This window comes from Cimex lectularius, unplaced genomic scaffold, assembly GCF_000648675.2.
Source record: "Cimex lectularius strain Harlan isolate CLEC.00 unplaced genomic scaffold, Clec_2.1 scaffold240, whole genome shotgun sequence".
NCBI lineage: Eukaryota > Metazoa > Arthropoda > Insecta > Hemiptera > Cimicidae > Cimex > Cimex lectularius.
In genome coordinates, this window is record NW_019392905.1 from 666,589 (window position 1) to 679,550 (window position 12,962).

Sequence of the window (12,962 nt, forward strand, 5' to 3'; positions counted from 1 at the left end):
AATCTTACCTAAACTTTCCAGGCGAGAACAATCGGATCCGGGAGGGCGGAGGGCAACAAAAAATCCCAGAAGTTATCTCCATTGACAGACCTCAAAGAACCCCGGTCTCGGGACACGGGTCAAAACGATCTTTTCTATTCAATGGAGGTCTTCCTGCCGACAATCAACTTACAAACGGTAGAAGGGAGGAAAAAAGTAGAATCCGGAAAAATAATAAACCAATAAAGGAAGGGTAAAGTCCTCTTATCTCTACCTGCATCGTTTAATATTTACACAAAGAAAAACAAACTTGTACGTTATTGAGGTGTACTTTGGATTGTGGAATGTTTGTGGATATTACAGTTTTTTACGTGAAATTGGAGTTCTGCATTTTTCTTTTTTTGGGCCCTTGGGTTTCCTCTTTTGCTTTTTCTTATGGCTATTTAGCTCCTCGACTTTATCCGTTTTCTGTTGGTCGTCTTGACCTCCCGCCGCTTTCTTCAAGTACGACTGAAAATTCTTTACCGTTTCAAGTTTGGCGGCATCAACTTTAAGGGTGGCCGGCTCCGTTGTGCTATCTTGAAGCTTAATAGAGGGCTCGATACAACTCTCCTTTTTTTCTAGGAGCAGCGATGATAACAGACGATCTAAAATCAAAATTTTTACAGATTAAACGCAACCAACTTTCAACAATATAACGTAACTGCCCAGTTTTGTTCTTTAATTATTACTACAAGGAGGTTGCGTTTTGATTAATACAACGAATGAAAAGGGCAGGGCTAACTATTTTAGAAAGTCTTCAAATCGACAGATAACCAGTAATCGAGATTGCGTTAAAAAACTTTAAATTTATACTTTTAAAATATCAATACCTATCTTTTCCTTGGAATTTTGCATCTTGATGAAGAAGCCATGGGCTTCTGAATTAGTCGTTCAACGCTAAAACCGCATCTCAGTGTTGTTATTGTTGTTGTTTTCTTTTTCTTTGTTTGTCAAATATTGTTAAAAATGTAAGCTTTCAGGCATGAACGAGTCGTTGTGTCACATGACAAACCACATGTCTCTGAAAACTTCGCTTTTTATAATAGAAAAACTATATTCTTTAAATATGACTTATGAATTTAATTCAAGTTTACCATATAAATATAGGTATTTTATTAGTAAGCAAGAAAAATTAAAATTTCTTTCTCTCGATCAACAGAGTTTTTTTCAATATATTTATATTAATGTTGCTCGTGGGACGATGGGCTTGCAGCGGGTCACCATTGAAATGTTTTTACGGCCTGGAATGAACGGCCACTTCATTGTCGTAGAAAGCACTTAAGTGCATCGCCCCCATTCAAGAGAAACGCATTAACGCAGTGAAGTAACCTTTTGATATTTATTTACTGTGCTACATAAACGGCGTTTATCCGAAATTTATTCGGATTTGATCCATATGTAATTTTGTCTGCGTTTTAAGCTGAACCAGGGAAATTCTTTATTTCATGACACCCTCGTTTTTTGATTATTTTTCCGTATGAAACAAAGAAAAATCAAAAAGGAGAGGGGACTTGGTTTGGATAAGGATTAAGAATGGGAGATAAAAAAATAATTCAAAAACTCGGGAACGAATGTGGATGAACAATTCAGTGGAGAAGAACCTAAAATGTAGAAGAGACTCTTACAGAGTTACATATCAGGATACATAGTACAATGTCAGGAAAGGAAAGAGAGGAAGAGAGAGATAGATAGATAGATAGAGATAGAGAGAGGGAGAGAGAGAGAGAGAGAGAGAGAGAGAGAGAGAGGAAGAGATAGAGAGAAAAGAGTACAAAATAAGGGAAGAATAATAAAGAAACAGAAATAAAAGATAGTAAAGAGAGTGAAAGATCGTGTATGAGACCGAAGAAAAAAAGTGCAAAAATAGTAATGTGTATACATAGGTAGATTGAGAGAGAGAGAGAGAGAGAGAGAGAGAGAGAGAGAGAGAGAGAGAGAGAGAGAGAGAGAGAAAAGGGTACAAAATAAGGGAAGAATAATAAAGAAACAGAAATAAAAGATAGTAAAGCGAGTGAAAGAGCGTGTGTGAGACCGAAGAAAAAAAGTGCAAAATAGTAATGTGTATACATAGGTAGATTGAGAGAGAGAGAGAGAGAGAGAGAGAGAGAGAGAGAGAGAGAGAGAGAGAGAGAGAGAGAGAGAGAGAGAGAGAGACAGTGGCGAGAGAGATTAACAGACATATCGACATAAAAACAGAAATAATAACAATAGGATCCTATATATAAAATTCAATAGGAATTTAAATATCATAAGAAGCTACACAAAAGCCTAGGGCTTGGATATCCGCCACGGAAAAATAAAATTCTTTTTTTATTTTAATTACACATGTTCGTAATTATGCTTAAATAAAGCAACCAGCAAGACAGGTTAATGAGATAAGTAGAGTGTGTTCGGGTTTGTAATATTAATTCAGAATTTTGGAAATGGTCCAAGTGGTATTTGGGTAAGCTTAAATTTTATTCAGCATTTTGAACATCTTGTTGATTTTTATGTATATATAATAGTATTAAAATCGATTTTCTAAAAAAGTACGTGTTTGTGCAGTTCAACTGAGGGCAATTAAATAAATTTCACATTAATAACTGGCATTTATTATTGTATAGCCTTTGCAGTCAATTGTTCGGTGTCTGTGAATAAGTTGTTGAAAGGAGAGGATAACAAAGAGGACATACGGTGTGTCCATGTGACGACAACGTTTGTACAGGGAAGGCATGAAAAAGCAATTTAAAAAGGAACATAAACTACGACAAGGATCGCAAGCATTGACCACCCATGGACGTGCCTTTTCTCACCTCTCCCTACCAAAGGGCGAAACGGGCGGCTCCCCTTTCACGACCCTGGTATTCTTTCGCTCCATATTAACCACCCAGGTGGCACAAACCATCCTTGACTAACCGAGAAGAGGCGGGACAATCACCGCTTGATGAACTCAGATCCATTCGGCCTGAGGCCAGGTGGTTTTTTGAATATTTGAACCCAGTGGAATTTATTATGTGGAAAATTTCACGCCTCCCGTTCCGAAATGTCGCTCCCATCTGCGCGGACATTGTTGCCGATTAGGATCGATTGGTTTATAATGGCCCGTGGACCAATCCGCTCGGAATGGCCCCTGTGCCACGGTAGCGCCATCGGCTGTCTTCAAAGTGGACAAAAGACCAATCGTTGAAAGCCTTTTTCGCTTTATATAAAAGAAACCTTTGTCAATATTGATTCCAAGAGCATAGAAACGTTCAAAAGTTTAACAGAAAATATATTAACCATTTTTCAGCCATGATTAAACGAACTAGATTTATAACAAACACAAACGAAAAATGCAGCCTGGTTAATCAATTTAATCATCCTACAAAAACTGTTCTGTAAAATTTATCAAGTTTGATCGTCCATTGCCTTCCTGGTTCACCAATTCTCGCTGTATGATTCTTCTGATCGATTTCAAATCGCCATATTTATACTGCTCAAAATCTTCGTGAGGTATGCGGGATGGTGAACCTGTAGTTTGGTCTTTTCCATTCTATTCGGTCTGCCGTTACCCGCTGATTTGGCTGATCACATAGATATGGCAACGTTCTGACATATTAGTCCCAATAAAATTATTATTTTTGTGCACCTATTATCTATTTTTGTTTATTTTATATATATTACCTTTTGTTTATTAATAGCACTTTTAAAACCTGAAATGAGCAGTCTTTTTGAAACTATTGTAAATGATTATATCCGTACTTAAAAACCAACACCATTAAGTGATGGGTGGTATTCCATTAAATGGAGGAGACTTGAGTTCGGATCTGTTGTAGAAGTTTCAACCGGTCCTGAATGGTGATTATTTTAGTTAAATTCGTGCCGTTGGGCTACAATTAAATAGGAGTTTTGTCCTTTTTAAAACCCCGTCAGTGTTAGACCGGATCATTTAGTGGATAGGTACTGTACCTTTGGTAATTACGTAGCGGTGCGCACCACCCAGTGGCCACCCGCAAAGTGGGCTAACCCGATCTAGAAACTTGTTACCGGTCGTCACGTTAACCGCTTCTTATCTCAGCTTAGTGGAAAATAAAGCCGTTGTAAGTAAAAATTATATCCCGATTGTACACGGTGGGTCTCAATAAAGCATGACTGTTCGGTTTTAATTAATTAGACATAAATGCAAAACAAAATATATTTCAAAACTGTAAAGGCCTAAATTGCTTTTATCCGTGTAAAAATATAAACAATTAACATCACAAAAGCTCTCGTTGTTTTCTTTGATTGCTTCAGACCTGGTTAAAAAATAACACTAATTAATTCAAATATATGTATTGCAATATTAATCTTACTAAATTAAGCGTGAAAATTATTAAAAGTTCTTTTTCGCTCTGATAATTTTTGAAAATATTTCGTCAGTTTGATCGTTATCCTGATCAACCAAGGATTCCACCATCAGACTTTAATAAAAATCTTTAAACACGACGATGTACTCAAATACATAATATATTCATGATTTATAACTGCCTTTTCTGAATTCGGTTTTGACGTCAGAAAACATACAAAGAACATTGATAATGATTCCAACACATAAACAACAAATCTATACGTATATTGTCAATTTAATTAATTTATAAAAAATATTATCCAGCCAACCAATAATTGAAAATTAAGAAATTAAACCTATCTAAATACATTACGCAATTGCATTGATAAAATGATATCAACAATAACAAAGCGATCATTTCTTTTCATTTTGAATCAAGGAAGACACGAAAACACGCAATCAAGCATGATAGTGACGGCAAAATATTGTAATAACCTTTGTAACAAAAAATTAAATGCGATAATATTACAATTGTATTAAAGACAAATCTAGTCAAAAAATTGTTACGTAAATAAATTACAGTGTAAAAATTAATTTACTGAACAAAATATTAATATATATTTAGATTGCTAGAAGAGAAAAATTGAAAACCACAGAGAATGAGAGTGAGAGAGAGAGACAAACAGATAGACAGAGATAAAGATGGAAAGAGGTAGAGAGAGCGATAGAGAAAGAGTAAGAAAGGGAGAAAGTAATAAAGAGAGAAAAGAAAAATGTGAGGGGGAACGAACTAGTTCGAGAGAGGGATAGATGAAAGATGGAAAATAGATTTAGAGGAGAGGGTCAGAGAGAGAGAAAGAGAGTAAGAAAGAGAGAGAGAGATACAGAGAGAAAGCAAGAGAGAGAGAGAGAGAGAGAGAGAGAGAGAGAGAGAGAGAGANCTTTAATATTCAGCACATATAACTATTGCTAGTTTATGTATGAACATTGTGAATATTGGTAATATAAAGGGCGAGAGCGAGAATGTAAGACAGAGGTAAGAGAGAGAGAGAGAGAGAGAGAGAGAGAGAGAGAGAGAGAGAGAGAGAGAGAGAGAGAGAGAGAGAGAGAGAGAGGATTAAAGAGAATAAAAGAGGGAGTAGGAACGAACTAATTCGAGAGGGGGAGAAAGGTGAAAAGTGAAAAAGAGATTAAGAAAGAGTGAATGTGAGAGAGAAAATGAAAGAATCAGAGAGAGAGAGAGAGAGAGAGAGAGAGAGAGAGAGAAGGAAAAAAATATTTTAGAGAGAGAGAGAGAGAGAGAGAGAGAGAGAGAGAGATTAGTTTAAGGATGAACAAAACAGGATATCAAAGTAAACATATAATCGTATTAATGGATCTATTACAATTAAATACAGTTACCTAGATATATCTAGCAGGAGAGATAAAGGAGAAAAGAGAGAAAGAAAGATCGAAAGAGGGGCGAAAATAGAAAGGAATGATGAATAAATATATAGAGAGTAACAAAATAGAGAAAGAAAGGCAGATATTAGAAAAGTATACTTAATTTTGGAAAACAGGATCTTTCCACCCCCACAAAGGAAGAAAGAAACGGACCTCACAGAAAGGCAGGTGCCCTTTTGAATAGGTCATTAGCAGTATTGTACTAAGTGGAATTGAAGTAAGAAAGAGAGACATCGTAGGAATGATAGAGCGTGGATAACACGTCCATTCTGTCCGTAAACCCATCCGAGTCATCCATCCTAATGGCATCGGGGGCCGGTCGGGTTAAGCAAGTCTCTTTCGGCTCGTCTTCGGCCCATTTGTCATCCGCGGACAAAGAAAAACCGTCTGCTCCTGTCGATAGCCAGATAGTCAATAAGTCTTTATCATCATTTCATTATCAATCACTCACAATAACTTGTCCGTTTCGACGGCTAATTCACACCCGGGGGTTGTCTATTTGGAAAAACAACTTCTCCTAGGCGAGTGAGTATCTTCGGCTATCCAACACTGTACATATATCAGACAAAAAATCTTAACTTGATATCTTCAGGAAGAGGAAGGGGTGAAGGAAATATAACTGAACGGAAATGAATAAGTTATTTATTACAACACTATAAAGAAATTAACTTCAAATTTAATACGAATAACAATAATTAGTATAAATTTATATCAATAAACTTAAATAAATATGGAATAAACTAAAGATTTGTATGAAGAAGATTAATGGAGGAATGCTCATTACAAGTGCAGCTTTGCATAAATTTATGATACACATCACAGCAGGTTTTTTTTTCTAAAACGTTTCAGCACTGTCCCCACGTTCCCTCATCGGCTACTAGTTATTTATTTATAAATTTATCCATCATATTAGTCCACGCAGGAACAAGACCCCAAGGTAGGACATATAAACACATAATTCTTATATTCTTATGTACTATTATTCTGCTTAAATATTAAATTCTTCATATACTTTATATCTTTCAAATGTTATATAAATTTTAAAAAATTCAGCTGTCTTTCAAAATTAACACCCCCTTTGAATTAGATGCAATAATTAACTCTTTTCAATTAATTAATCTTTTAATTAAGGTTTTGGTTGAGGTAAAAAAGTCAGTGTCACAAGCGGGATTTGAACCCACGATCTTCTGCTACATACGCCGCGCTCTACCACTTGAGCTATCATGACTTCGATCCACTGGGACACCAACTTCCCATCTCAACCCCACCGTTTGAATTTTCCCTCCTTTTTGCCATTTTTCAAATGTCGTGTAATCAAGATTCGATTCTCGGCGACAAGTGAAATGGCCACGGAGAGCTTTAGTGAAGTATACTTCATTTTAATTAATTAAATTCATTAATTTCGTGGTCCGCTTGACCAAATAAATTCTTTTGAATTAATTAAGATTTTGCTTGAGATAAAAAAGTCAATGGAATGAGCGGGATTCGAACCCACGATCTTCGGCTAGATACGCCGCTGCTCTACCACTTGAGCTATCGTGACCTCGATCCACTCGGACACCAGCCTCCCATCTCAATCAAACCTTTTGAATTTTCCCTCCTTTTTGCCATTTTTCAAATGTCGTGTAATCAATTTGATTCTCGGCGACAAATGAAATGGTCACGGAGAGCTTTAGTGAAGTATAGTTCATTTTAAAGTCAGTGTCACGAGCGGGATTCGAACCCACGACCTTCGGCTAGGTACGCCGCTACTCTACCACTTGAGCTATCGTGACTTCGATCCACTCGGGCACTAACTTCCCACCTCAACCCCACCGTTTGAGTTTTCCCTAATTTTTTTTATTTCAACTAAAAACCTTAATTAATTGAAAGATATTAATTGGTCAAGCGAACCACGAAAACTAGTAAATTGATATTAATACTCATTTTACAATTAGATATTTTTCGCCTATTTTGTTTAAACAGGAACAATTTCTTTAAAATTCATTTTGATATTTCTGTACTAAGTATGGTGTACAATTACCATAAATTGTACCATTTTCAAAAAGAAATGAAAAATTTTTCCCTGGGGTTATTGTGCGATTGTTTCATTATTTATTTACCTAATTGGACGACAAATACAATTTGAATAAATGAAAATCGTATAAATAGTTGGAATGGGTTCAAAATACAATAAGTCCTGTAGAAAAAATATTCTTATGAAAGTCTGGCAGCCTACAGGGTATCACATGAAATGAATAATGAATCAGTATAAAACGATTTTCGTGGCAGCTCTAGCTTCTGTAATGAACAATTTACCCCCGGTTATACGATTTTATAACTAAATGTTTACTCAGTGGATTTTTTTTTCGTTTTGTTTTATATGGTTATCTCTGATATTCAAATGCGATTCGTGCACCGAGATTGAGATAACGCGTTGAATTAGGTTAAATTAACTGCTTCCTCCGTCCAGGGAATTCGTGATAAATCAAACAACAGCTACGTGATACGGACTCGTTAAGGCGGGATATGAATTTATTCAAATGCGATTGAATAAAACAGCCAGCAGGGTAAAATGATGGCTAATGGAATAAGAAAGGAAAATGAATAAAGAACAAATGATTTTTGTTTTGGCATAACTTCTATTAGGGTATAGTTCAACTCAGAGTGAAAAGTTTCAAATTACAATTAATTTTTCCATACTTGCTTTCATATTTAATGATTTTCTTAATAATTTAACTATTATCAATGGTCTTTGTGGCTATTTATTTAATAATAGCAACTGCAATATTACGTTGTTCCCTATGTAGTTGAGTCGGTGCCTTTCGTTTTGATCTGTTAGACGAAGACCACCTCTTCAGGGATTGGGTCAGTATGATATTTAGTCAATCGGATCATATTGCAAAACAACACGATCTCCGATATAATTTATATCAGCCTTCAATATTATAATTGTATATTAAAATTCAAGGCTAATGCCAATTGAAAAGAACACGTCTTTAAGTTTTTGAGGAATATGTCTCCTTCATCAGGACTTTTAAAATATAATTATCGGGTTGTCCGGAAAATAATGCAGGATTTTAAGTTTTCATTAAAAAAAATCTATATAAAATATTCTGTTTACGTTTACAGGATTACTCATTTGTATGAATGTCAACACTTATTAATCCTCTTCCAAATGATATTGTTTGTTTACCTCTGTAGCATTCCGCTACTTGGAAATAATTCAGTCATCCTTATAATGTCAAAGCGAGAATTTCGTACGATTTTCTTTTACGAGTTTAAACTCGGCCGAAGCGGAGCCCAAACGGCTAGAAACATTAACCAAGTCTGGGGCGAGGGTTGTGTTAATGAGTGCACTGTGCAAAGGTGGTTTAAAAAATTTCGGGAGGGAGATTTCAGCCTTGAAGATGAAGAAGGTCGTGGAAGGCCTTCCTCTCTTAATGATGATGTTCTGCGATCAGTGGTGGAAGAAAACCCCAAAACAACTGTTCGAGAACTTGCAGAGCAACTCAAAGTCAGTAAAACGACCGTCGCTGACCACCTCAAGGCGATTGGAAAAGTGAAAAAACTCGAAAATTGGGTTCCACACTCATTAAACGATCGCCAAAAAAATCAGCGCTTTGATGTTTGTGCATCACTTCTTTGTCGAAACAAAAATGACCCATTTCTGGCCAGAATTGTTACATGTGACGAAAAGTGGATTCTCTACGATAACACTAGACGTTCTGGACAGTGGCTCGACAAAGGAGAAGCTCCAATACATTTTCCAAAGCCCCCAACTCATCAAAAAAAGGTAATGGTTACGGTATGGTGGGCTTCATTTGGTTTAATACACTACAGCTTCTTAAATCCTGGCGAAACCATCAATGCTGAATCATACTGTAACCAAATTAATACCATGCATCAGAAATTGGCAGTAATGAAGCCCTCTTTGGTCAATCGGAAAGGGCCCATTTTGTTGCATGACAACGCTCGACCACATGTGTCACGTGTAACGTCACAAAAATTATTGGAGCTTGGCTATGAAACTTTGCCTCACCCACCCTACTCTCCGGACCTCTCGCCTACTGACTACCATTTTTTTAGACACCTGGACCACTACTTACAACACATAATATTCAAAAATCAAACGGAACTGGAAAATGCATTTATTGACTTTATCAATTCTAAAAATTCTGAATTCTACTCAGACGGAATTAATAAGTTACCAACACGTTGGGGGGAAATTATTTTGATTAAAGAACATTGCTTTAAAGTAACTAGTTTCTTTTTTTTTGTTTAATACCAAAATCCTGCATTATTTTCCGGACAACCCAATATTAATCTAGAAAGTTAATAATAGAACATCTATTTACAATGTTGAATCTTATGGTATTAAATATAATGAGATTAATGAGACCAACAGTGATCTGTCCATTCTATATCAGAAATGAGGTAATTTGAAAGTCCTGATGAAGGGTATACATTTCTAGAAAGCTCGACGGAGAAAATAACCTTTTTCTTTTCAATTGGCCTTATCATTGATTTTTAATATAGAAATTTTCATCACCTCGCAGACTCGAATACATAATAATAAAAGTATGCAGCTCTAAATAGTCGTATTTCATACTTTTTTCCGTTTATGGTTTTTTCCGTTTATGGTTTTATTTTTTTTTTAATTGCATATTCTTATGAAATGTGTGGTGTTTAGTGACCGTTAGTTAATGCTTATTCGGAGATGGTATGATGCAGTCACGTGTGACGTAGTTTTGGAAAAACATATTCTTTGTGGTACCAACGTTTCGATCTTTATTGAGATTATCTTCAGGGCTCAAAGTGTTTTTTTTTCCGGGTAGATGTGTCATTATTGTCTAATGGGCGCTCTCAGCACGGAAAACAAACACTTTAAGCCCTGAAGATGATCTCAATAAAGATCGAAACGTTGGCACGATAAGGAAAACGTTATTCTAAAACCTACGTCGTTCCTATGAAAGATTTTTTTATGTGCTATTGTTTTTCTTCATTTTCAGTTTTACTGGCTGAAGGTTTGTTTTTGTTGCTTTTGAATTAAGTATATTACTTATAAACCTTTTTTTATTACTTGGCACTGAAATATACATGGTCTTCGGCTACTCGTGTTACAAACTTTGTCAGTAGATTCTACATTCAAAAAGGAACTCCAAAAGTCCTAGTTAACGATGGTCCGAAACTCAAGAGTTTCCGAATTATTTATCTTTTTCTGATTTTTTAAGATTTCACGACCTTGCTGCAAATAAACAATGATAACTCCAAAACTAAAAGGTTTTCAAAAAATCCGTTGATACCATTGAAAACTACGTTAAATTTATAAGACTTGATCAATCCTAAACTTGTAAACCTTCGTGAAATAAGCGTTTTATTAGCGAGAATTTTGAAAAATATCTTTTTTTTTCAAAGTTGAAATACTTACTGGTCTCTAGGTTTGAAAATAGTAGTTTAGAATTACCATTGTAAATTTTTCAACATTAAAAAAATATATATTTTTCAAAGTTCTCACTACTATTCTTATTTCACGAAGATTTACATGTTTAGTATTGACCATATCTTATTGGAAATTTAACCTAGTTTCCAATGGTATTAACGGGTTTGTCCAAAATCTTTTAGCTTTGGAGTTATCATTGTTTATTCGAAGCAAGGTCGTGAAATTTTAAAAAGTCAGAAAAAGTGAAATAACTCCGAAACTGTTGAGATTAGGGACCATAGTTAATTAGCACTTTTTGGTTCAATTTTGTATGTAGAATCTACTGGTGAAGTTTGTAACACGAGTAGCCAAACACCCTGTATACAAAATAAGCGAAGAACAAGTTTCTATTCCTGTTAAGTGTGTAAAAGCCGAGATGGTTTGTGACATTAACAAGATTTGAGATCTGTCAACCAGTGTGCAAGTGAGTTATTTTGCAAACTTGTTTAAGGTTAGGCTTTCGTTTTCGTAACGCTTGTCATAAAAGTTGGGAAAATGGAGAAAAAATTAGGCATATGAAGAAAAGAAAGGATAAATAAGGGAGTCAATGCTGGATAATGGTTAATATATCAAAAATGTATTAATCGTTATAAATAACGGACAAGTACTTTTTTTAATTGTGAAAAGCCTTCTTGAAGTTGTTAGAACATTTAGCATATCAAATTCTCGAAAGGTCATGCAGTTATATAAAGTACTATCTACCTTGAAAACAAAATATTCTGTAAACATAACATTTACCTTGCTATTGACGAGGTTCATTTGCCATAAGCCTGTATTTATAAAATCTGAATAGTTGCATTATAATGGAGTATGTTATAACTTCAGGAGTATGCTAACCAGATATATCAAATAATCGTATGATTAGAAAATAAAAAGTCAAAATGTAAATCTTACAATTAATTAAGGTTTTTAGTTGAGATAAAAAAGTCAATGCCACGAGCGGGATTCGAACCCACGATCTTCGGCTAGATACGCCTCTGGTCAACCACTTGAGCTATCGTGACCTCAATCCACTCGGACACTAACTTCCCATCTCAACCCCACCTTTTGAATTTCCCCTCCTTTTTGCCATTTTCAAATGTCGTGTAATCGGATTGGATTCTCGACGACAAATGAAATGGCCACGGAGAGCTTTAGTGAAGTATACTTCATTTTAAATCATTAAATTCACTAATTTCGTGGTCCGCTTGACCAATTAATATATTACAACTAATTAAGGTTTTTAGTTGAGATAAAAAAGGCAATGGCACGAGCGGGATTCGAACCCACGATCTTCGGCTAGATACGCCGCTGCTCTACCACTTGAGCTATCGTGACCTCGATCCACTCGGACACCAACTTCCCATCTCAACCGCACCTTTTGAATTTTTCCCTCCTTTTTGCCATTTTTCAATGGTGGTTCGAATCCAGCTCGTGCCATTGACTTTTTTATCTCAACTAAAAACCTCAATTAATTGTAATATATTAATTGGTCAAGCGGACCACGAAATTAGTGAATATAAATCTTACTTTTAAATGGGTTTTGAGTCGAGAGGTTTTGTGAAGAACTAATTAGCACACACGACAACAGCTCGGGGCTGTTAACAGGTGTGCAAATGTGCTATTCGTTAGCATTTTTGATATTTACTTACCGCATGTTACTTATAATGAATATGTGTACAAAAGAATAAGAAATCAGTCAGATTGAAAGTTCGATGGAGAAAGGTAAGATAAAAGGTGATCAGAGCAAAATAAAATTAATTTCCCTTAAAA

At 35.5% G+C, this 12,962-nt stretch overlaps 1 protein-coding gene and 1 non-coding gene across 2 annotated transcripts; both read right to left on the reverse strand.

The window, feature by feature from the left end:
* Window positions 1-292: 292 nt before the first annotated feature.
* Window positions 293-1,062, reverse strand: LOC106662442. Its single transcript, XM_014386534.1, has 2 exons — window positions 852-1,062; window positions 293-626 (listed from the first exon to the last, which is right to left on the reverse strand). The coding sequence occupies exons 1-2, from the start codon at window positions 874-876 to the stop codon at window positions 337-339; spliced, it is 315 nt and encodes a 104-aa protein (XP_014242020.1). The 5' UTR covers window positions 877-1,062; the 3' UTR covers window positions 293-336.
* Window positions 1,063-7,451: 6,389 nt separating this feature from the next.
* Trnag-acc lies at window positions 7,452-7,524 on the reverse strand. The gene has a single exon. It is a non-coding gene; the product is annotated as a tRNA-Gly (tRNA).
* Between the last annotated feature and the right edge of the window lie 5,438 nt (window positions 7,525-12,962).